Source organism: Ambystoma mexicanum, chromosome 6p, assembly GCF_040938575.1.
Source record: "Ambystoma mexicanum isolate Mex_15411 chromosome 6p, UKY_AmexF1_1, whole genome shotgun sequence".
NCBI classification, from domain to species: domain Eukaryota; kingdom Metazoa; phylum Chordata; class Amphibia; order Caudata; family Ambystomatidae; genus Ambystoma; species Ambystoma mexicanum.
In genome coordinates, this window is record NC_090935.1 from 151,095,816 (window position 1) to 151,118,092 (window position 22,277).

The following is a 22,277-nucleotide window of genomic DNA, read 5'->3' on the forward strand; positions in this document are numbered from 1 at the left end:
GATGTAACCGCTCCTCCAAAGATCTGCGTCTAACCCATAGTAACAGGTTCTGATCCCAGGAAGGTCAACTTTGCCTTTCGCCCATGCGAGGTTAATAAATACGCCTGTCATTACAAAAAGAGGGACTAGGGGACCTTGAGATGGGGCTTCCTTGATCTCTCTTGGCCATACCCGCCTGCCTAGCCCCACTGTTGAAAGCAGAAAGCCAGGTGAAGTGGGTGTGCACAGAGAGATGTGGAAGGTGACAATGTGGGCATGGATGCTATCCGTGTCTACTGCTGCTGCTCTCTTGCCACTCTGCGTTGGCACAGGTGTATGGACATGGGCATGTTTTTATCTAATGAAAAGGCTGTGTTCCTCTGCTTACCTGTGTGGGCAAAGATATAGCCAGGTTTTGCCGCTTTGGTTGGAACTTGTCAAGGGAGGATAGCTCAGGAGCAGCGTGCTTGCCTTGGAAGCAAGAGCCACGGTGCAACACAGGTTCGATCCCCGGGTCCCCGCTTAGAAACCTTTAGGTATTAAGCGCATTATAAAAAAACCTATCATAGCTACAACTAAAAACGGAAAAAAACAATTAACTTTAGTGTGCAATAGAAGTTATATGTTACCAAAGCACCTGGCACACCAAAATGCCTCCTGTTTCCTTTACACGAGGGATTTCTCAAGGGACACGCAGAGGTGGTGTGGACGCAAATCGAGTTAGTTGCTCTTAGATTCTTAGTCATTTATGAATTCTTAGTCATTCCTGGAGTGTTAAACATATAAAATGCCGCAAAAGCTATCTTTAAAAAGCAGTAAGCGTGTGGTTTTTTGAATGCTGGAGACTCATTCCCCAGATCCCCAGTGGAGGCTGGCAACCCCCTTTCCCAACAGTGTAATCAGGGTGACCCAGCAGAATTTGAACGCTCAGCGGATCAGACGGGTTCATTCAGACAAGGGGTGATTAGGGATGTTGGCCTAAATCGGATTACCCCCGTGGCATCTACTAGTGCTGGGCGTGCGGCCGCCTGACGAGGCTCGTCAGTGTCACCTGCTGCATTTCACGGGACGGGGGGAGAAGGAGGTCGCCTTCTGAGCTCCCACCATGGACTTTAGGGTAAATGAGTCTGGAAGGCGAGTCCAGCCAGGCATGGCTGCCTTCATGGCGCTGCTGGTGGCGCCGGCGATCCTGTACCCGGAGGCGGCGCGTGCCCTCGAGTTCACCGTCTACCGCATGCAGCAGTACACCCTGCAGGGGCAGCCCCACGGTAAGTGAAGCTGGCATCCCGCCTCCAGAGCTGGATCTGGGGCCTCACCATGAGTGGAGTGAGAATGGTAAAAATGTGTTTTTTTTAAGTACCTCTTAACTATGACCTGTGATTGCAGGGGTCATTTGCAGCGCAGGGCACTTTGAAAGACCAGCATGGGGTAAATTAACACATTTTCACATTCACGTGTGAGATTTGTTTTTGCATTTCGCCCCCCACCCGCCTGGATCTCCGTCATATAAATGCTCCAGCATTTACGCCAGCATTATATGTTGCAGGTTGGTGTAGATGCTGTAGATTCCTATGGAATCCGCCTGATTTTTACACCAGCAAAAAGTAGGCAGATGCTGTAGTAATCTTACACTGACTGCCATGAGGAAATGGCAGACAGTTTTTATTCAATTTGCACGGGCGGGCGAGTGCGCCACCATTTTACACTCCCCTTTTGCACTCCGACCGGCAAATGTGGAACATTTAAAGGAGGGGGATCTGTTAACACCAAAGTGCGATTGTAACATGTCTCCTCCAGTGTTTAAAATTATATGTTTTTAAAATGATACCCATAGTCATAATGAGGCAATATGGAGAAACAGCCATTTTGCCATTGTACAGCGCAACAAAGGACATAAAGGGACTGTTGTTTACCGTTGAATGGACAGACACTCATTTGGATAAGGCAAACCGAGTAAGAAAAGGGCCGGAAGGAGGTTTGAGGCCCCGATACTTTGATATGAGTAAGAGTGGTGTCTTTCTATTAATCAGTCGGAAACTTTGGTTCTTAGAGTAGTGTAACAAGTTTGTTTGTTTATTTATTTGGTAATGCGCGCTAAACCCTTGGGTAGCCGGGCGCAACAGTGTACATGAAAGCTTAAGCTTGTTACAATATTTGGCATGAGTATATAAAACACATAGGCACGAAAGATCAAATATATACAGGAATATATACAAACATATGTACAAGATCAGGGCATATCTTGGGATGTCATAGGCACTCTAGCAAGACTATCTAAACAGACGGCTATATGATCAGGTTTATAGGTCAGACTATAAATCTGGTGTCGTATATAGGATATGTAGGTGGGGAGGGTGCATGCTTGAAGTGTATTCTATTTATGTAGCCGACATGTGTTTCGACCCTCACGGGTAATTGTCAAGGCGAGTGGAAATGCTGGGACTGGTGTGAGTTCTAGTGTGTGTTTAAGGGTGGGGCCCTGTGTGCTGGTTCAGCGGAATCCACAGGATATTCTCATGGGAGGCCCGAAGTGCTCTTGTTGAAGTCACCTGGGCTGCAATGTATTCAGAAAAAGAAAAGGGCCATTGCCAGGGTCAGCCATGCTTCAATCCATCAGGACACAGACGATAAGATTGCATTAACTCCACGTTGCATACTTGGCCGTTGCCATTACAATATATTTTAATGTGATTATTACTGCATGCTCGGCCATCTACTTGAAGATTCCAAAATATTTGCTGCGCCAAATCAAAATCGCTGGCTGCACTTTAACAGCTGTGCAATAATAAAATCTTAAAAGGCTGCTGGGATTATAACCTGTACGGGCCTGCAGGTTTCGCCTGGCTCTTCACAGCAGGCACTCAACCCATTTACCCTCATTAATGGTTCCTGCCCAGTAAACGTACAACACAGAATTCGAGATAGGCAGGGGCTTGCATTCTCACGTGAAGCAGGTCTAGGGTTAACAACTCACCAACCATTTGTAAGGCGTTTCTCCCTTTGATTCTGTATGAAGAAGTGAGCAGCAACCTGTAGGACACCTTACTGCAGACATGTGCAAACAAAAACCCAGGGGGATAATGGAAGAACCCTCATAGGAAGGCCTATGGCAGCACCAATGACTAGGCCGGCTGCCCTGAGGGGGATTTGGCCCTCCCCTATGGCAGGTCAGCCCTGAAGACTGACAGTTGTGCTTGTGCCCCTGGGTAAATAAACAGGCACAGCCTTATTTCATTTGATGCGCTTGCCCAGTGTGTGCTTTATATAATTGAATTGGTGTAACTCAATCTCTGTATCACATGTGTAATATTACACTGCTGGGCCCCTAGTGGGGGGGAGGAGGCGCTCTCAATTCATACATGGAATAAATACACAAGTAAATGCCATCATTCCACTGTTTTAGATAATAAATAATTTAAAAGCCTCCATTCGGTATTCAGGGAGGCTGGGTGTTTGGAGCAAGTTCCATCACATTTCACACATAAATAATTAAATAGCATCAATTCGGTACTCTGGGAGGATTGGTGTTGGGAGCAAGTTCATTCACCTTTGACAAATAAATAATTAAATAGCATAATTTCAGTACTCTGGGAGGATGGGTGTTGGGAGCAAGTTCATTCACATTTGAAAAATAAATTATCAAATAGCATCATTTCAGTACTCTGGTAGGATGTGTGTTGGGAGCAAGTTCATAAACATTTGACAAATAAATAATTAAATAGCATCAGTTCGGTACTTTGGTAGGAGTACTGGCCTCCCGTAACCTTTGTATTCACTTGAGCCCCTTCAGTATTCCTACCCCCCCTAGTAGCTGCAGACTACCACAAAACCCACGACACATATGACACAGACCAACATATAACTAATCAGGTTAAGCCGGGCAAGGCCCCCACTTTTATCCCTTGAATGGGGCGGTGGGTACTTTGGAAAAAAACACATACCATTAACACCCTGAAACTGCCTCTATGAAGATTGCGAGTAGAGTGCTTGCTTTGACATCCGTGCAGAGCCTGCTAACGCAGGTTCGAATCCCGGCAGGGCCAAACTCAGCCTTTCCTTCCGAGGTCGATAAATGAGCACCACACACCGTGGGTAATAATAAGCAGCGCTCAGATACCCGAGGGTTCGTAGCGCTATATAAATGCCAAATTATTTTTGAAAAGGTGTGCAAATAAATGGCACCAGGCCTGCCCTAACCCCAATGAACAACCCCCCCCCCAAATTCATGAGTCTACGCTCGATCTATAAAACCCCATGTCCCTTAGCCTTGCTCTCGCTTCCTTCACTTATCAGAGCCTATGTAGGCGCCCTTTCCCAAATCTTTACCCTCACCACCAACCACATTTCCACAGGCACGTTCCAATACTTCATTTAATCCAAGCCTCTTTTTATCTTCATTCACGCATTTCTACTCCTCTTCAAAACATCTAGTCCTCACAGTGTAACTTCTGCCCGAAGGCTAAATTGTGTCTGGTATTTCCCAGCAGGCCACAGATCACAAATCTGTAGACATTTTCCCTCTCTCTCACTCCTGCTTTCTCGCCTTCGCCATTTCTCCCACTTACTATTCTGCACCCCTCCCTCTGCTCTCCACTTTCTCTATTCTATTCTATTCTATTCTATTCTATTCTATTCTATTCTGTATATAATAGCGCCAACTAATACGCGGGCATCAGAGCACCTATCCCTTGCCTACTCTACTGCCTTCCCAGTCCTTTCTATGTGGTTTAGCTATTATCTTTAGTCGTATCTGATCCCTATTTCCCCTCTCCCAATATAGGCACTCGCTCCCATCACCTTTACGAACCCAAGTCTTCGTTGACGCTCCTGATATTGTCAACCCAACGTCAGTGAGCCTTTCATCCAGTTCCATGTACACCCTCTCGATGCGGGCATTAACACATTAGCCATGCACTAATCCCACCCCACAGTGATCTCAGTGATGCTTGTCAAGGAATTTCCATGGCCTAATAGTGAATATTGGACTTGTCCACAGGCTGCAGGAACTCGCTAGTGCATGCCGAGAGCCGGACACTGGAGGCGGACCTGCTAACCCGCCGCTGCGTAATTATGAGGCTGGCGGACTTCACTTTGGAGAGATACAGGGAGGTCCTGGGCCAATCAGCTGGAGCCATGCTGATGCTGGTTCCCCAGAATAGCTCTGAGGCTCTACAAGATCAGGTAAGCAGATGGATGTACATGACCCTAATGCAGGGTTAGGCAACCTGCAGATCTCCAGAGGTTTTGGCCTATACATCCCATATTTACTTACCCTTGACTATACTGGCTATTTCCGATGGGAGTTGTAGTTCAAAACATCTGGAAAAGAACAGGAAGCAATGGTTGTTTAGAGCAAATGTTGAAAACAAAGATCCAACAGCCTGGGCATGGTCATTAGAAAAAAGAGGTACAAATACACTAGTTCTTTTCGAACCATGAAAATATCTCTTAAAATGTGATGCTATGTCATAGTACATTGTGGTCATGCAAGGCCCGTAGTGTGTTTTTCAATGTTACGTAATTGGAAAGTAGATACACTTTGTAAATATTAGACTGACCCAGTATTAAGCACATATATATAGCAATAAATCAGGAAAAATCAAATCAAAGTGAAAGCTGTTTGTTGTCCCTAGGAGCTTAGTGAAAGGGGCAGAGACCATGGAAAAATCAGAAAAGTATAATTCTGTGATGCAACTACACTTTTCCCATTTGCTCCATATTCTTTCTATAAAGATACTCACATAATATGGAGCAAATAGGAAAATGCTCATTCCTCTGGGAAGGACACTCTTCTTATTTTACGTGGAGCTCAGAATCAGGCCCTCAGTCCTCAACCGTGGAACCCGTGCACAGACTTCATATTCCGCCTTCCCATTTCACTGTACCATGTGGTCATCTTTCTAAATCTCAGTTTCTTTATCTGCCATAAGTTGGTGTATCTAAGCAAGAGCCAAATGCCGATTTTTAAAGCAGTATGTAAAAAGTAGATGCAAGACCTTCATTCATTGCATAGATTACGGGCCCAATTCATGGAATATTCTGCGGGCAAAAAAAGAGATTTGCACGCGAAATCGCGTGCAAGTTCCAGTTCGTCGATTCATGGAAAGCAATGTGCAGAGATTACCGGGGACTTGCGAGGAATCCACGCCAGTCTGCCACATCACTGCGACTCGATGAACGCCTTGCGCAAAACTCCGAGAAGAGGGTGGGAAGGGCCTGTGCAGCCACCTAAAAAGGGGGCGTAACATGCAGAATGAGGAAGAACAAGCAAAAATGTGGGCATTAACACGAGACGTTCCACCGTCAAACAATCGCACCGCCAATAAGCACGCAAAATAAACGTATTAATGGAATTGAACTGGGACCGTCGGGTCGTGAAAAAACATGAGCAAATCTCGGAACACCTAAGCCACGCGATAGAAGGCATAAACGCCAACACGCAACCTAACTAATGCATATAAAGCATTCAAGCACAACAAATGCATGGATACAGCCACGATGAACGCACCATTTGTTGTGCAATCATCCAGGGACACCGCAGGAGGAGGAGGAGGAGGATGGCCAGGGCCCCGATCTTCCACACACGGACAGCCTTTTTGGGATGCCTGATGACCAGGTCTAATTCAGGCATATGTAACCCCCAATCTTATCCTAGACCTTGTCAGGGATTGGGAAGATGACCTCACATCACCCACCATGTGTTCCCAAGCACTGAGCCCCCTGCAAAAAAGGTGCTCACTGTTCTGCATTTTTTGGCTAGTGGGTCATTCCAGCAGACCACCACCATAGTATGTGACATCTCCAGGGCCACGCAGTCTCGCTGCCTACACCAGGTGTTGGCAATCATAACTGTACAAGCTTCTGTTCGGCAGCATATCTATATGCCCAGAACAACTGACAGAAACGCAAGAAGTGGTTTCAGGACATTTATGGGGTGGTGCACTTTACAAAGGTGCAAGGTGCTATTGATTGCACCCATGTTGCTCTACGTTTACCTAGAGCAACAAAGCACATCTAACGCAACCGGAAACATTGGCACTCCATCAATGTTCAGGTTGTGCGTGATGCCAAGGGCATCATTGCTGAAGTGTATGCCAACTTTCCTGGTAGTACACATGATAGTTACACTTTCAGGTTGTCCCCGCTACACAGGGCCCTAGAAGCTACAAAGCATGGCAACACATGGCTCATTAAGGAGTATAAATTGCCATGCACATGCATGCATGTTGCACACAGACCAATAGACACTGTCAACAAATGCCAATCACAAACATTCTCACCTCTACAGGGGACAGTGCCTACCCTCTGAGCACATACATAATGACGACCACACGCAACCCCAACACACCTGCTGAGGTAAGTTACAACACTGCCCATATTGTGACTCGGAGCATAGTGGAGTGAACGTTTGTGGTGCTCAAGTCACGTTTCCGCTCCCTTGACCAGTCAGGTGGTGTGTTGCTATATGCACCACCAGTAGTTTGCATGATCATTGTGGCAGCATGTGTCCTGCATAATGTCGCAACATGGTGTGGCGTCCTGGTGGACATGGTGGTGGCACACCATCCACACCCACAGGCACACTGCTTGCGTGGGGCTGGACAAAGGGCACATTTAGAGGCTGCACGTACCAAGCTTGTGCAATATTTTTTCTACTAAAATCCCTTCCCTGTGGAGTGCACACAATCCCGCAAAATCCCAGGGGCCATTCAATGATGACAATGACCCAATCCACTGTGCCAAGAACACCACCCTGAGAAAGTGCCATTGGAAGTGCAAAATGGTCTGCATCCATTAGAATTAAAAAAAAATATGCATTCAGTGTTTCCAAAAGAAACACATTAGTCCACCACTACCACCACGTCAACCATTGAATAAAATCACCCCATAGGCACTAAAAACATCCCATATAACTAACTAACATACCCTTCAAACATGTAACCACTGATAGTTCCATAAACTCACCAACCATTATATCGGAACTGGCATCCATACATGGCCTCCAAAATACAAGAAGCACAATGGCATATTGATGCACACATGTTCGGGAATTTGCATGATGTGCACAAATATGTCCCTATTGTGGTGTGTGGAAAAAAAAGTGCAGTAAGGATCCACATGTGACATAGATTCTGGCAACATGACCACAATGCACCCCATCCTAAAAGAACCATGGAATAAGAGGTAATCGACAATTGTCCCAAAGAGAGCGACACACCAGAATGGCCACATCCAGACATGCAGCAACTAATGTAGCCATTCCATATGGATCAAGATAAATGCGCATCTTACCTGTCCCATGGGCATGCAGCCGACAGTAAAACAACATCCCATTGAATACCCATCATTCCCTGATGGAAGGCTCTTCAGACAATGGAAAATATCAAACTGAATGCAGCCAATACATCCATGCACCCAAAAAGCACAGACACACATGCCCCCTCAGTGACATGCAACACATGCAAACAAGAACTCACAAGACAACCATTTACATGTGTCCCAGCACACATGCAGCAACACCTGCACACTGCAAGCAATTCAAACACACACACTGACAAACACACACACACTGACAAACAACCACAACCCCTATACTGCATGACCCCTTCAATTACATGCACTGAATGTCCATGTCTCATATCCCCATTCCCAAGCCAATGGCACATACACAACACAGGCATCAGACAACATGCTGCATGAAAATGAGAAGTTATCAGAAATGCAGATTATTGAGCCCACAAAAAAGCAGGGACCCCCCTGGAAGGCAAGCAATGACCTGACAAGGCATACCATCACCAGCGTAGTAGTGTGACAATCTAGTGAACACAGTCATGGGAGAACATGATGCAACGCACAAGAAGACCAGTACACAAATACTCACCTCTTGCACTCCATCCAGGAACATGCTGGAGGCAGCATTTCACAGAGACTGATCTCAGACTAGAAGGCTGGCCATCGAGGCAATTGCAATGGAAGACATAAGCAGACATGACAATGCAATGTGAGACTACAAACAAGGATAAATGCACCAAAAGGTAGGATGCAAGGGAAAAGGGCAAGGTCAATGCAGACTGCATTGTGACATCATCCAATTGGTTCAAATGTGCATTCAATTGAATGCATCAGCACCATGCACCCAGCTGCAGTCAACTTGAAGCTGCAAAAACCATGGTGCAGCCTGTATGGGAGATGCATGTGAAAATAAATGTGAAAACACCAACACTGCACAACATAGCGTGCCTGTTCACAACACATCCCAAAAATGTACATCAATGGTTCCATGTTTGTGGATCGTAACTGGGGCTGCACACCATCAATCGAGAACCCTAAGCAAGAGAGGCCAAATGTGCCGTTGATACTTCGTAACGAAAGGGATGGCCCCTTATGCGGAAGGGTAAGGAGCTAATATACAGTAGAGAACCAAAAAGGGGACTCTTCCTACACATACAGTTCTTGGCATTGCATTTATGTTAGAATGCCTAAGTTGTTTTGTTAACTCTATTTCAATACACTGCTTAGAATAAAAAAGCCAAGCATCCTTGAAAATAAGAGATCAAGCTTCAAGATCAATCCAGTATCTCGAATCACCGCTTTTTTATTATTAGCAGTTGTTTTATTCAATGTTTTAGTTTTTTCTTTTTTTATTTAAATACAGGTCAAAGTTATGTTAATGTTAATGTTAAAGGACATTTGTACCATGCACTATCACCACCGGAGTGGTCCCCTGGCGCTCTGTTGGCTCTGAAAGAGGAGGGGAGGTTGAGTTAGTGGGAGGAAGCAGGAAAAGTGCAAGAGAGCAGTGATGTGCTGTTGGAGGCCTCAGCCCGGTGGGTCCGTTGGCTGGGCCTGGGGTGTTTGCGGCCGGCAGTCGTCGTGTACTGTTGTGCAAGACTATGCATGTTTTTGTTTTGTTGTTGCAATGTAGTGACATTTGTGCGGTTTGTTTTGCTGTAGATTTTGGTTGTGTTTGGTTTGGAGTTTGAGAGGTGTATGCAGAAAGGGAAATTGTTAGTAGGGTTGGTTAGTTTGTGTCTCTATCCTATATTCAGGCGCTCAGCTTGCGCAGTCTCCCCTGGTGCGGCTCTGTCCTGATCTGGGTCCGACTGGCATACAAGGTTCCTTACTCCTCTGGACCCACCTCTAACATGCTCTCTCATAGCTCCCCTTGTCCTCCCTTCCTACTCCTATGGCTAGTGCACCTGCCAATGTCAACCTCTCAGGTAGAGTGGTGATTGCCAATATCTCAACAATTCCACACCACTGTGGTACCTGGCGGTAACTAAGGGACAGGCGAAAGTGTTGGTGGGATTGTCTGGGGGAGTTGGCTCAGTTTTCGTGCGTGCCGCTTGTGTTCCAGTCTATCCGGTGTCACCCGTCCAGGTGCCGTGGGAGCTACCCTCTCGGGTCGGGAATGTCCGTGTCCTGTCCGGATTAGTCATCCTTTTTCCAGTTTCGGTTTCCAGATTTAGTCTGTGGTGTTGAAGAGCCAGGTTTTTAGTAATTTCCTGCATTTGTCTGCAAAAGTCTGCAATTGTAGTTGTACAGAACATCAATACGGTGCAACAAGGTAGTACAAAGAAGAATGCAGAAAACAGGAAGAAAATATATCATCCAATTTCAACGTCATTTGTGGGTTAGTACTATTTGTGTGTTGCAGGATCACATCAAAGAATGCAGAAAAAAGCTAGGTATGGAAATGTTTGTCACGTACAAATAAATTCCAGCAATCAAACAAAATCACCATGTATTTGGTAGAAACAAATAAAAGAAGTGAAATGAATTCAACAGAGGACCTAAAACCATCGGTCTACGCCAGGGGGAGGGGCCCCCTTTAAGGTTGGTGTGGACAGTCAAGCAAGCTCAGGGCTTTGTCCAAGGACGTTTCGGCTGCTTGTTGGAAAGCCTTCGTCTGGGCCTCTGGATTGGGGTTCTCTGTGGGGTGAATCCCGCTGGTCATAGCTGAGGTGGGAAAGGTATGCTGGAATCACATTCTTCAGGTCTATTCGTACAGGAGTACACTGCTTCTGTTTAGAGGTTACTTCAGCTAGAATATATCTAAGAGCTTAGAACGATTTTCTCAGTCGTGCCCTGGGAATGCACTATAGGTAACACAAGTCAAGCTTGTACAGCGATGCGGGATACTGAGGTCACGGGTCGTCCTCAGGGGCTCATCTCAGTCACAAAGGGTCAAGTGTGTGCAACTTCGTGGCTTAATTTGGTTTGTGCCTTGAACCGCAAGTGGATCGCTTGGGGCTGCATCCTGTAGTGATAGCAGTACCGCGAGTCTCTCGGGATGCCGTAATGGAGCTGTGTTGCCGAGTTACCCCACAAACCTTGCATGGGATGCAAAGTGTCACTCAGTACACATGTGCAAAGTGCAATGAAACACACATCAGCACAAACATCAACACCTGTCACATCCAACAGACAGCTGGCCCTGCCACCCACTTCCAGCCACACAAGAAAGGCCCAAACAGCTGGAACTTGCACAATTTTGAATCTGCAACCTCTGGCCCCATGAATCCATAGAAACCACACCATGCCCAGACATATGACCAAAACCACACCAGGTGACACATGCAGCCATGAAGTAGTACCGGTGCCTCACAAGAGAAGTCAACCTAAAGTGATCACACACAGTGCAAGATTCCAAGCCAAACACCACACAAGTGTCTGCAATGCCATTCAATTACCTGCACAGGGTATCCAACTGCCTTGCATAAGATGCAACCCACCAGGAGACACATCTCCTAAATGTGAAGACATGCATAGTAACAACAGAAACTGCACATCCATGACAACACATGAATAGATGCTGAAAATATGCAGAGACCACCCACTGCAGAAGGACCATAGGGTGCAAGAGGGTGACAGGATATAGATTGTGATCTGCCCATGAGTGCTTCGTACCGAGAGAGAGAGAGAGAGAGAGAGAGAGAGAGAGAGAGAAACGGCAGTGACAGTGAGAGGGAAGGCCAACTGAAAAATACATCAATGAGTACACTGTCTGGATTGGAGATGGCCAAGGACATGCACTACACCACAGTAGGCGTGGACACAGCTGAGTTGCTTGAGGGAATAAGGCAGTGACATGAATATCACTTTAAACACCATCCTGGCATGGTTGCAGGAAAAATACATATAAGGAAACTGCCACATGCAGCAAACACAGGGAACAATGACGTATGCTCAACATGCAAGACAGTGCTCATGCTTACCTGCTGACTGAGTCGGCATGATGTGAATCCCACATTACCTTCACTGGGAACAGTCCTTCCAAATGAGTGAAAGGAGGGCCAGTGCCTGGCGGAGAGCATGGGGAGCATGGATGTGAAAGGGTTCATGGTGTCTTCCCCGGGACAGCAGTCACTGCCTCATTACGGATTACTGAAACAACATGGGACAAGACATTACAACAGGCATAGTTAAGTATCATTCACACAGCACACATGTGTCAGGAAACACTGAACCCATAGTTATGTGCACATGTCAACCTGAGCACCACCATGCAAACATGCAAGTTGACCTCATTCTACGTGATTGCATGTCCACCACTGCATACGTCATGTCCTCGAGATGGCAACTGCACAACTCAAGTAAAAAAGTAACCCCCTAAACCCCAAAAAAAACTGGAACGGGCAGCTCAAAAATAACATGCCAACGTCCGGGACTGGGGTCTATAAAAGGTATTACCCAAATTGACCTTTTACAATTGACCTTTTGCACAATTTACCTAATTATAGTGGTCCAAATTGACCTTCTGCACAATTGACCTTTATATTATTTTAGTTATTTCATATACGTATTGGGTTGGTTTTGGATATAAATAATACAACGGCATTGGGTGAAGGGTTACAGGGGGTTTTGGATTGGGTTGAGGGTTGCTGGGGATTTCCCCCCGCATATATGTCCTAATTGACCTTCTAAAATAGGTCAATTCTCCCGAGGTCAATTGTGAAAAGGTCAATTAGTATAAAACCCCACAAAAGTGACAAAAATTTAAAAAAGTCCATCATGGACAGGGGGAGGGGAGTTTCCATCGGGGGAGGGGCGGTAAGGTGCATATCAACATCCACATGGGTGGACGTCCAATAAAAGCAAAAAAAAACAAAAAAATCCCCTCCATGGGTTCATGGACCTCATGGACCTCATGGCAACGGTGGACCAGGAGGCATGTCTGTGCGGGCACCCCATCCTGCGTTGAATCTGCAGGTGGAAGTGGTGCTGAAGGCTGACGATGCAGTGCCCTGGGCTGGTCCTCAGTGGCAGCCACCAGGCGTGACACTGATGAATGCACCAGCAGACTGAGGGCTGTGAGGTCACTATGCACAACCTCATGGGTGGCACGGACTTCCTCTGAAATTGTCAGCCTCAATGCTAACACATCCTGGTCGAACAGTCTTCTAGTGGGTGCATGTCCCTCACAGACTACAGTCCTGTGGGCCAACATCTCACACCTCAGGGCATCCCTGTGTACACAACCCTCTGAAAGCACGGATGCCTGCAGACACTGCAGATCTGCCCGCTGGGCCCTGATGTTGGCCTCCATGCGCAGTCTGTGTGAGCGGCATGTGGACTGCATGACCTGCAGCTGTTGTGCCACCTGTGTTGCTGGGGGGTCATGGAAGTGGCCACCTGGGGGGTCATGGAAGTGGCCACCCTATCTATGCCCTCGGCCAAACTCTGAAAAGCATTACCCTGTCGGTGTACGGAATGCAACATCTTCTGCTCCCATTCTGTCAGGACATGGACATCGCTTTTGGATCCAGTTCCTCGGGGTGGACCAATGCGGGAGGATCACCTGGATGAGGGGTCCTCAGGGAGTGGAAGTGGGGCACCGGAGGGTGAGACACGTTATCCCCTTCCTTGTAACATCTTTCCCCATCCTACCATGTAGGATATCTAGGAATTCACCCCCGCCTCCACTTAACCTACATGAACACTTTTTCACAGGCAGCTCACTAGGAGAGAAAATGGACTAACACCCTAGCCATATACCTGCCATGTCCCAACACAAGGGTCAGGCAGAGTCAGGCAATTAGCGATAATTACACACACCTGACTTCCATCGCACTACCCCACATGGATAAAAGGAAGAGCACAAAAACACACTCTGAGGAAGGCAAACACACAACGAAGCAGCAGTTCCGAGATGGCAGTTTAACATAAGGAGAAAGATGGAAGACCAGAAAGGGTTGCAAGGAGGGAATTGCCCTTGGCCTTTTAAGAGGGAGAAAACCACTACTTTTATGAGTCCTTGAGAATAAGAAACATAAGACTGGGAATTAAAGCTGAAGAAAGGTATATTGTGTGTCAAAGTTACCCAGGGCTCTCCCGCATCGATAGCCAAGCTGGGGGGGAGCAATTGCCACTGTGGTACTGTCCTTGGCTCCTACAACCAAGCTGCTCCAGTAAAGTCAGCACAGCCGGTGTGTCGGGGAGACTGATAGCAGACCGGTCTGTGTTAGAACCAAGGTTGCACATGGCAACATTGTATGAAGAAATCTGCAAAGAACAGAGTATAAGGCATATGTGATGAGCAACGCAAATATAATTGAATATCAAAGGAGTGACTAACGTTTTTGAAACCAAAAATGAGTGGTCCGGCATCACGTGGGTGCCCATTCGAAGGTCTCTGTTAGGCATCCAACTGAGAGTGTAAAATGTTGAACTGTGAAATCAAAGTGATCCTGCAACGGGTCGAGCCAAACCCTGTGCACATTCAAAAGTCTTCGATAGCTAATACAAACTGTAATTGGTCCAAGCCCGGCTGAGGGAGACTAATTGTGTAAAAGGGATCTGAGCCCGGCTGAAGGGGATCCGGGGTGAACCATGAGTCACCCGAGAAAAGATATTCTGTAAGCATTGGAGAAGAGGATCTGAGCCCAGATGAGGGGGATCCAAACTAAAGATTTTGGTAGAAAAGAGATCTGAGCCCGGCTGAGGGGGATCCAGGGTGAAGAATGAATTGCCCTACTTGAATACTTTGAAAGGAACTTTTTCATTTGTTTGATACATCAGACCCTCTGGATCAAGAGACATTTGATACCTTAGGAAGCCCTGATGCTTGTAATAGAACTGTGTTCTTGTGCCGAAGAAGCTCAAGAGTGTGCTATGCTCGAGCGAACCACCTTGTCCTGTGCTAAAACGTGGGGAATGGAGGCCAACCGCCTGAACATCCTGACGTATCATTTTGTGAACACTTCTTTCTTTTTCATGAACATTACCCCACCACTATTTGGAACTTAGCAGTAAGAATTGACAATAGGTTTTTTTTAGTATAGGCCCTTTTGTTTTGACGACATTCCATTAGGACTGCATTATTATTATTTGGTGGTCATAGCTTGCTCCCATCTTAGATTTAGGTTTAGATAGGCGTTCATCACACCCTTGATAAAGTTCAATAAACATACGTGAACTGTGGTCGTTTGTGTCGGTCTTACTTTGATACCATTGCTTCCTTACAACAGCTACCCTGAGGGACAGAGAAGCTCTCTGTGTCCCGTGACTTGCTCTGGTGTAAGGTTTGCACCAGAGAGCGTAAAGAGCTGTGAAAGCTCAATTGACATTCAGCACGAGCAATGTCACACTGACAGGAGCTTCCAAACTCTGAGAAAGTCCTGACGATCTAAAAGAAGCAGTAACGGCGAGTCAGAAGGAGATGCAAGGATATACCGGTGAGTTGGCCTGATACAGGTGATCCCGGGGTGCTCCGAAGGAGACCACTAGGTAATAATGAACTTTTTGAAAATCAAACATTTGAATTAAAGCAATCTGGGTGCAACCCTACTATTAAAAGATGTCAAATAGGGGAATATTGTAACCCACATTACCGAAGCCAATAAAGGGCAATAATAAAGCAAAGTGAATTCAACTTTCCTAAAGAGGGATATTCATTAGGGGACATTGTAGCTTGCATTGCCAAATCCAAAGATAGCTGAGAGTCACACCAAGGCAATTTGAAAATGCTGTTCCTAAAACAAGATAACCGGTGGGAGAAAGTTGTAAACTACATTGACAGCAGCCAAAATGTTGTGTAGATAGAAATCAGAGACTGCAGGAGCAAAGCACTCCTTGTAAAAGGTATCAAGGGGAGAGAACTGTAACCTGCATTGCCTATGGCAAACAGATCACTGTGAGATCATTGTACTTTGGTGCAATATCTTTGTGACAGAAGCTATAAGCCAATTGTGTTGAAAGTCAAAAGGCTAAGCCAAGAAGCAGTTGTTTGTTCTTCTCTTTCCATTGAGGATTCAAGTGTAGAAAGTTTGGAACAAGCCTTACCACAGAGTGCATGTAGTAGTAGTAGAAGTTTTATCCTAGCAGATGATTAAAGCAGGAAAGGGACAAACAGTGCTTAGTCCTGGTAGGCGAGTGGACAAGGAAGAAGAACATTTGAAGGACTGTGACAGTGGTAGAAGGTTGTGGTAGAAAAGAGGTGGCAATTCCCCTACTGTGTTTTAATGAACTATTGCATTACCATCCTGGCTAAAGTATATGTTTTTAAGTGTAATATCCTGACAAGGTGTTACTTATAATGGAGAAATCTGACGTGATAAAAAGTGGTTGATCTTCAGACAGAAGAGGACTTACATTTGACTTTGGTTTTGATGTGCAAAGAGAAAGTCTTTTGGTTTGACAAGCAGGATGTTGTGAACACTTTAACTATTGTTGTTGAATGTGATAAACCCTTTGAAAATAAGATAATCACTTTTCCAAGTGAAGCACATATTGAATGAGAAGAACTTTGTATCCAACCTTGAGTGGAACTTGGCTAGTGAAAAGAACTTATTTAAATTTGGGTTGAAAAATCCTGAATTGATCCAGGGGAAAGGGATTCAAGCCTGGTCACAAGGATTCCTGTTTATAATTTCTGTATTTGAACTTATATGACATTTTGTCAAGTTTAAACAGGCAAATAATTCCTGTATGATTTTGTTGTATATATTAGTGTGAGGTCCAGAAAACTTTGGACATTATATCGTTTTCCTTTAGCCTTATTTTGTTAGGTAGGGAAATCCCTCTTAAGCTAGGGAAAGATAGGTGTTTGTCTCACCCATTTTAATTGAATAAAATGGCGACTTATGAGAAAACTACACCTATGTGCCCATCTCACATTTCTGACCTCTCGCATGGGGAAGAGGAATCACTCACCTGGCAAAATTAGCAGACATCAGGTGCAAAGGAAAGAGCAAGACAAGGCGTTACATCCGCTGCCCATACATACCAAGATGTGCTTGTTTTTCACATGCCTTCAACCCAGATGCAGTGCACAGGCTGAGCACATCTGCTGCTCAGACACACTTGACACATAGGGGCAGTCAGTGATCGAAGTGAGCAGGAGCCCTCAGGAGCAGAGTTCCACTACTTTTATTTTGATGTGTTAACAGTTCCATTACTTTTTACAACCATATTCACCATTCTTGAATGGGAAGAAAAAAAAGAGGGCTTCCATGGAATGGGGTGAAGGGACCAAAGGGACTATGTGTGCACTATATGTATACTGTACATACGCTATAGGTACACTTCTACCACTGCATAGGGGCAATACAGAAATATGCAGGTTTAAAGAATAGCCAATCAAAGGCAGACCAGTGGTGAGGTAGTGCTGTCAAAACGGATATAATATTGTTTCGTCCTCATTGTATATGTTGGCCTATGCCCAGTCACTTTGCGAGGAAATCTACATCGCAAGGTTGTGACCTTAAGTTAATCAAGCCTCCATTTTAGGTTAAAGCCGCCATTTTGGCTTGTTGTGCAAAGTCACCCTGTGGCCTAAAATGGCCGACCTGTGTTCTCTTGTTCTTACTTTAACCTCTTCAACCTCTGTAGGCGAGTTAATGTCCAACCTCCCTGCAGGCTATATGTTAGGGTCACGTAGACCTTGTCCTTTCTTGACCTAGGGATCAGGGGATTATTTGGATCAACGATGTTAACCTACAAGTATTCAAGAACGATAATGCTATTTAAAACATCATACGCGAAACATCTGTTTGACATGCATTGAAGCAAATGTGTAAAGAGTGTAAAGTTAAACCCAGAGAATAATAGTATTTGTTAGTAAATGTATTAAGAAGTAAACCACATGCATGAGATATGTAAATTAGGAAATTAACCTGGCGCGAACCCTAGCTCAGTACATGATTAACTTGTAAGAGGCTGGACATCGTTACGAAGAAACTGTATAAATATGCTGATGTACAGCTAGCAATTCCTGTTCACTGCTCACATTGAACCTGCTGGTGGTCTCTGTGAAGTACTGACGGCCAAATAGCTATTTGTGTACTTTATTTTGTAAACTGTTCAGTGTTGCAATAAAGATTCTGGGAATCTTTACAAGCCTGTGTTGGTGTATTTCTCTTCGCCTGGTGTAAAAGCCTTAATATTGTATTTTCTGATTCCACATTGAAAATAAAATAAAATAAAAAGTTAAATAAATCAAACAAAGTGGCGGAGGAGGCCAGGCAGCACTCCGGTGGTGCAAGGAGAGTAGGTAAATCTGGATAGCAAGGAGCAGGCAAACCCAGGCAGGAACGCTTTAAAAGTGCCATGGAGCGTAGGTGTCACCCACTTGCTACTTTTTTATGAAGTGTAAGCAAGAAACCATCTACAAGATTTTGCAGTGACTCAGCCAGTTAGTTTACTTGCATCCAGGGCCATCATTTGAGAAACTGTGCACCAGTGATCAGCAACACTCTAATGCAAAAACCTTTTAATCAGTGTATTTTTGCAGTTGGGCAATGTTGGGCTTAGTGCCAACACGGGACAGTATTATCAGCAGGGCAGCATGTGCCCTGGTGCAAGAATGCACTAGGGCAAGTTTCCCCCTTGTGCCAATACCGTGCAAAGGTACACTTGCACTGGTGCAAAGATTCTTTAATACGACTTCAGGAATTGAAAAGATAGGTGCAATGAGCAAAAAATATTAACATGTAATGTTTTTGGCAACCTAGTATCATGGGCGTAACACAATTGTCAGCAATTCCCCCTTGGAAACAAATACCATAATGGGATTCTCATAAAGAACATGTACTCTATCATTTTATGTTACAATGTGGGTTAGCATACTACATTTGTATGCACAAAAACAACCCACAGAGCAGAGAACCTTTTAGCTGACATGACGTTGGAATAAAGTACCTTCATTAATCAGATGGGTCCCTTCCTACTGCACTTCAGGACAGCCTTACTCTTCAAAGAACATGGATTAGCAGCATCTGCAGCATTTACGGAGCTGAAGCACTAGGCCAACATGGCCGCCGTAATCTCCTCAACTCTGCCGGGGCCCTGCGAGACAGGAATCCCGCCCCTGATGCCTTTGGATTGGCTGCCGCAACATCCTTTGTGTGCAGCTTCCAAGAGCCGACCCCAAACAAAGAGCTGCAACTAAGGGCTGAGAAGACCCCTGTCTGGGTCCAGAGAACCGTCCTTCAATGTAAGTATGTGGACAGTGCAGTTTCCCACTACTGTGATACCCCTTTTCTGCCGCATCTGCTGCCTCATACAGCCAGTATTAGCCCCACGCATTTCCTCCAGTCTGCCTTCCCACCCGTGTATGCCTCCACAGACCCCAGATCATTACTAAGCAACCCTGCTTCAGATCTACAACTGCAGCAACCTCGTATTATGCCGTGCACTGCCATCACCAACCAGACCATCCTTAGCACTTGCTCCTTCCCCATAAGTGTCTCGCTTCCCATGCCATCTCCCACTAGAAATTACGACAGACATAAATCTTATGAATAACAAGGCCCGCCACCTCCTTGCCACGCAGTACCACAGTTCAAAATAGTGAATCTGGCACCCTCACTTGGTAGCCGGACTGCAGATTCACACAGCAGTCATACTATCCCCTCATTTCAAAACATGAACAAAGTCAAGGCATGCCACCACCCTACCTATGCAACCTCGAGTACTAAAGCTATCCTCACTGCCCCCTCCCAATGGGGCATACCTGTGGCACCATCCAATAACACTGCTGTTCTCACTGTGGCACCACCTCGATTGTCTGATTTGAAGGCCTGCTCCCCCCATGCTTTACCAAGGCATATACCTGCATCAGGTTACCGTAGACTCTGTAACCTCAGACTCTGCACAAGACCTTTACCTTTACCCATCTCCCTCCCACTGACAATCATCTACAGAAACTTCTTTCTCAGGGTGCCCATGTATCCCAGAGGTCACGGTGGCACCTATAGCAGAATTGACTGCACTGAAATGCAACCACTGCAGAATGGCCACAGACATCATACCTCTGGCAACAAACTGTTCCCCATCACCAGCACCAAGCCTTCCCCTTGTAGGCAGGACACTAAATGTCTACCACTTCCAGCATTAAGGTTAGCACTGCCACCGGTAGCACCCCTCCTTTGACACACCCTTCTTTATTTAGCCACCCTAATAGCACCACTAACGGCCAGCCCCCCGGTCCAGGTATTAGTACCTTAGGACTTGGCACAACAAGTTTAGTTATCAAGAACATCATTCTCCTGAATTGCGCCCTTATAAATGCCAGATCTATCCTTGCCCATGCCTTAGATATCAACAACCTTATTACGATCTACAAACTAGACATCCTAGCCGTCTCAGACACCTGGCTTCATGCAGCCTCAGGCCCAACCCTGTTCAAGGAAATCCCTCAGGGCTTTACCATATACCGCAGTGATAGACTTAACGCTAGAGGTTGATGACGAAAGACTCCATCTCCATCGGACAGTACAGCTCTACCATGAAAGACAACTGTGATTAACTGTCAGTCAAAAGTATTGTTTGGCACACTGACACTCTCACCATCCACGTTATTTACCATCCACCAGGCCCAATTCAATCTTTCAAAGAAGACCTCTTACATACCTTGAGAACCAACATTAAGCCTTCATCTAAAATGATCCTCCTAGGTGACCTGAACTTAGGTCTCAGTGATCGGGATGATACTAATGCTACTTCCCTAGCCAATTCCCTTAGTGCCTTAGGCTTAAACACTGCATCATGGCCCCCACCCATTCCAACGGGTGCAGCCTGGACTGGATAGCAGACCTTAACTGCCAGGTCTATATCTGCTCCAACACCCTTTATCCATGATCTGACCATCACATTGTGTCCTTTGCAATGACACCTACTAGTTAAACTACATTCACCACCCACCCTGCCACCTACGTTAGTCCGTAGCTCCAGAAACCTTACTAAAGAGTGAATCTTTCCACTACTTGGCACCTTACAAACAGAGTGCCCTCACAGCCTAGACACAGTGGGGCTAACTAGTCTCTACTCTATGAGGCTAGCACTAGCTGTTGATACCAAAGCCCGACAATCTCATCATAAAACCAAATATTCCATGCACCAGAACTTGTGGTTGACACCAGACCTCCAAGCCCTGTACATTAAAAATCTTGAAGTTGAAACAAAATGGAGAAGTTAACCTTCTGATTCACTCAAATCGCTGTTCGCCTCAGCAGCTAAACTATAAAAACAAGCCATCCTCCTAGCAAAATCCACGAGCTACAACACAAGAATTGCCAATGATAATTCAAACACTCAAGAGATTTTTGCCATCCTCTGGGAATAATAAACTCCTTCCACCCCTACTCATGACTTCATTAAAGACGAAACCTGGTGCATTATGATACAAAACGACTTGCTTGATAAAATCTCTAACCTACATAGTAAAATTTAATCAAGCAAAATACCATGGCACCTTTGGACAGTCCGCTCCTAATACCTTACCAAACATCGCCCTATAAAACCTCCTCACCTTTCGCTTCAGCAGCGTTACGATCGCTGAAGTCACTGCCATCTTCAAGGGCCTAAAACCGTCTAGATGTAAAGGGGATCTATGCCCTGTCACTCTCATCATGGCCTGTTTCGACACCCTGGCCCCTTTTATCACCACTTTCATCAACTCGTCCTTCACTACCAGCCTTGTCCCCACCAGCCTCAAGGAAGCCTGGGTACTCCCCCTACTTGAAAAACCTATCTTCCACCCTACTCCCCATAATGACTACCGACCCATCACAATGGTCCCTTTCCTCTTAAAAATCCTGGACAGGGCAGTCTACCTGCAAATCCAGCAGTACTTGGAATCTAACCATATCCGAGAAATGCGCCATAAAGGGTTCTGTCTGAAACAGGTTGATGACATCAAGGACGAAGGAAAGCCTGCCCTACTACTTCTCCTTGTTCTCTCAGTAGCGTTAGATCTGGTCGGATGCAAGATCATTTGCCAACATCTTACTTCTGCAGCCAATTTCTCACCTGAATCCTCTAAATGGATCGCCTCATTTTCGCCTCGTTTCTAGAGG

General features: G+C 45.7%; 1 protein-coding gene across 1 annotated transcript in view; it reads left to right on the top strand.

The window, feature by feature from the left end:
• The first annotated feature begins 980 nt into the window (after positions 1-980).
• The window catches only part of LOC138510706 (BOS complex subunit NCLN-like), a 426,819-nt gene continuing 405,522 nt past the window's right edge, over positions 981-22,277 (top strand). Inside the window, exons 1-2 of the mRNA XM_069626473.1 lie at positions 981-1,247; positions 4,976-5,160. Of these exons, the coding sequence (XP_069482574.1) occupies positions 1,085-1,247; positions 4,976-5,160 (348 nt within the window). The 5' untranslated portion in view covers positions 981-1,084. The remainder of the gene's footprint in view (positions 1,248-4,975; positions 5,161-22,277) is intronic.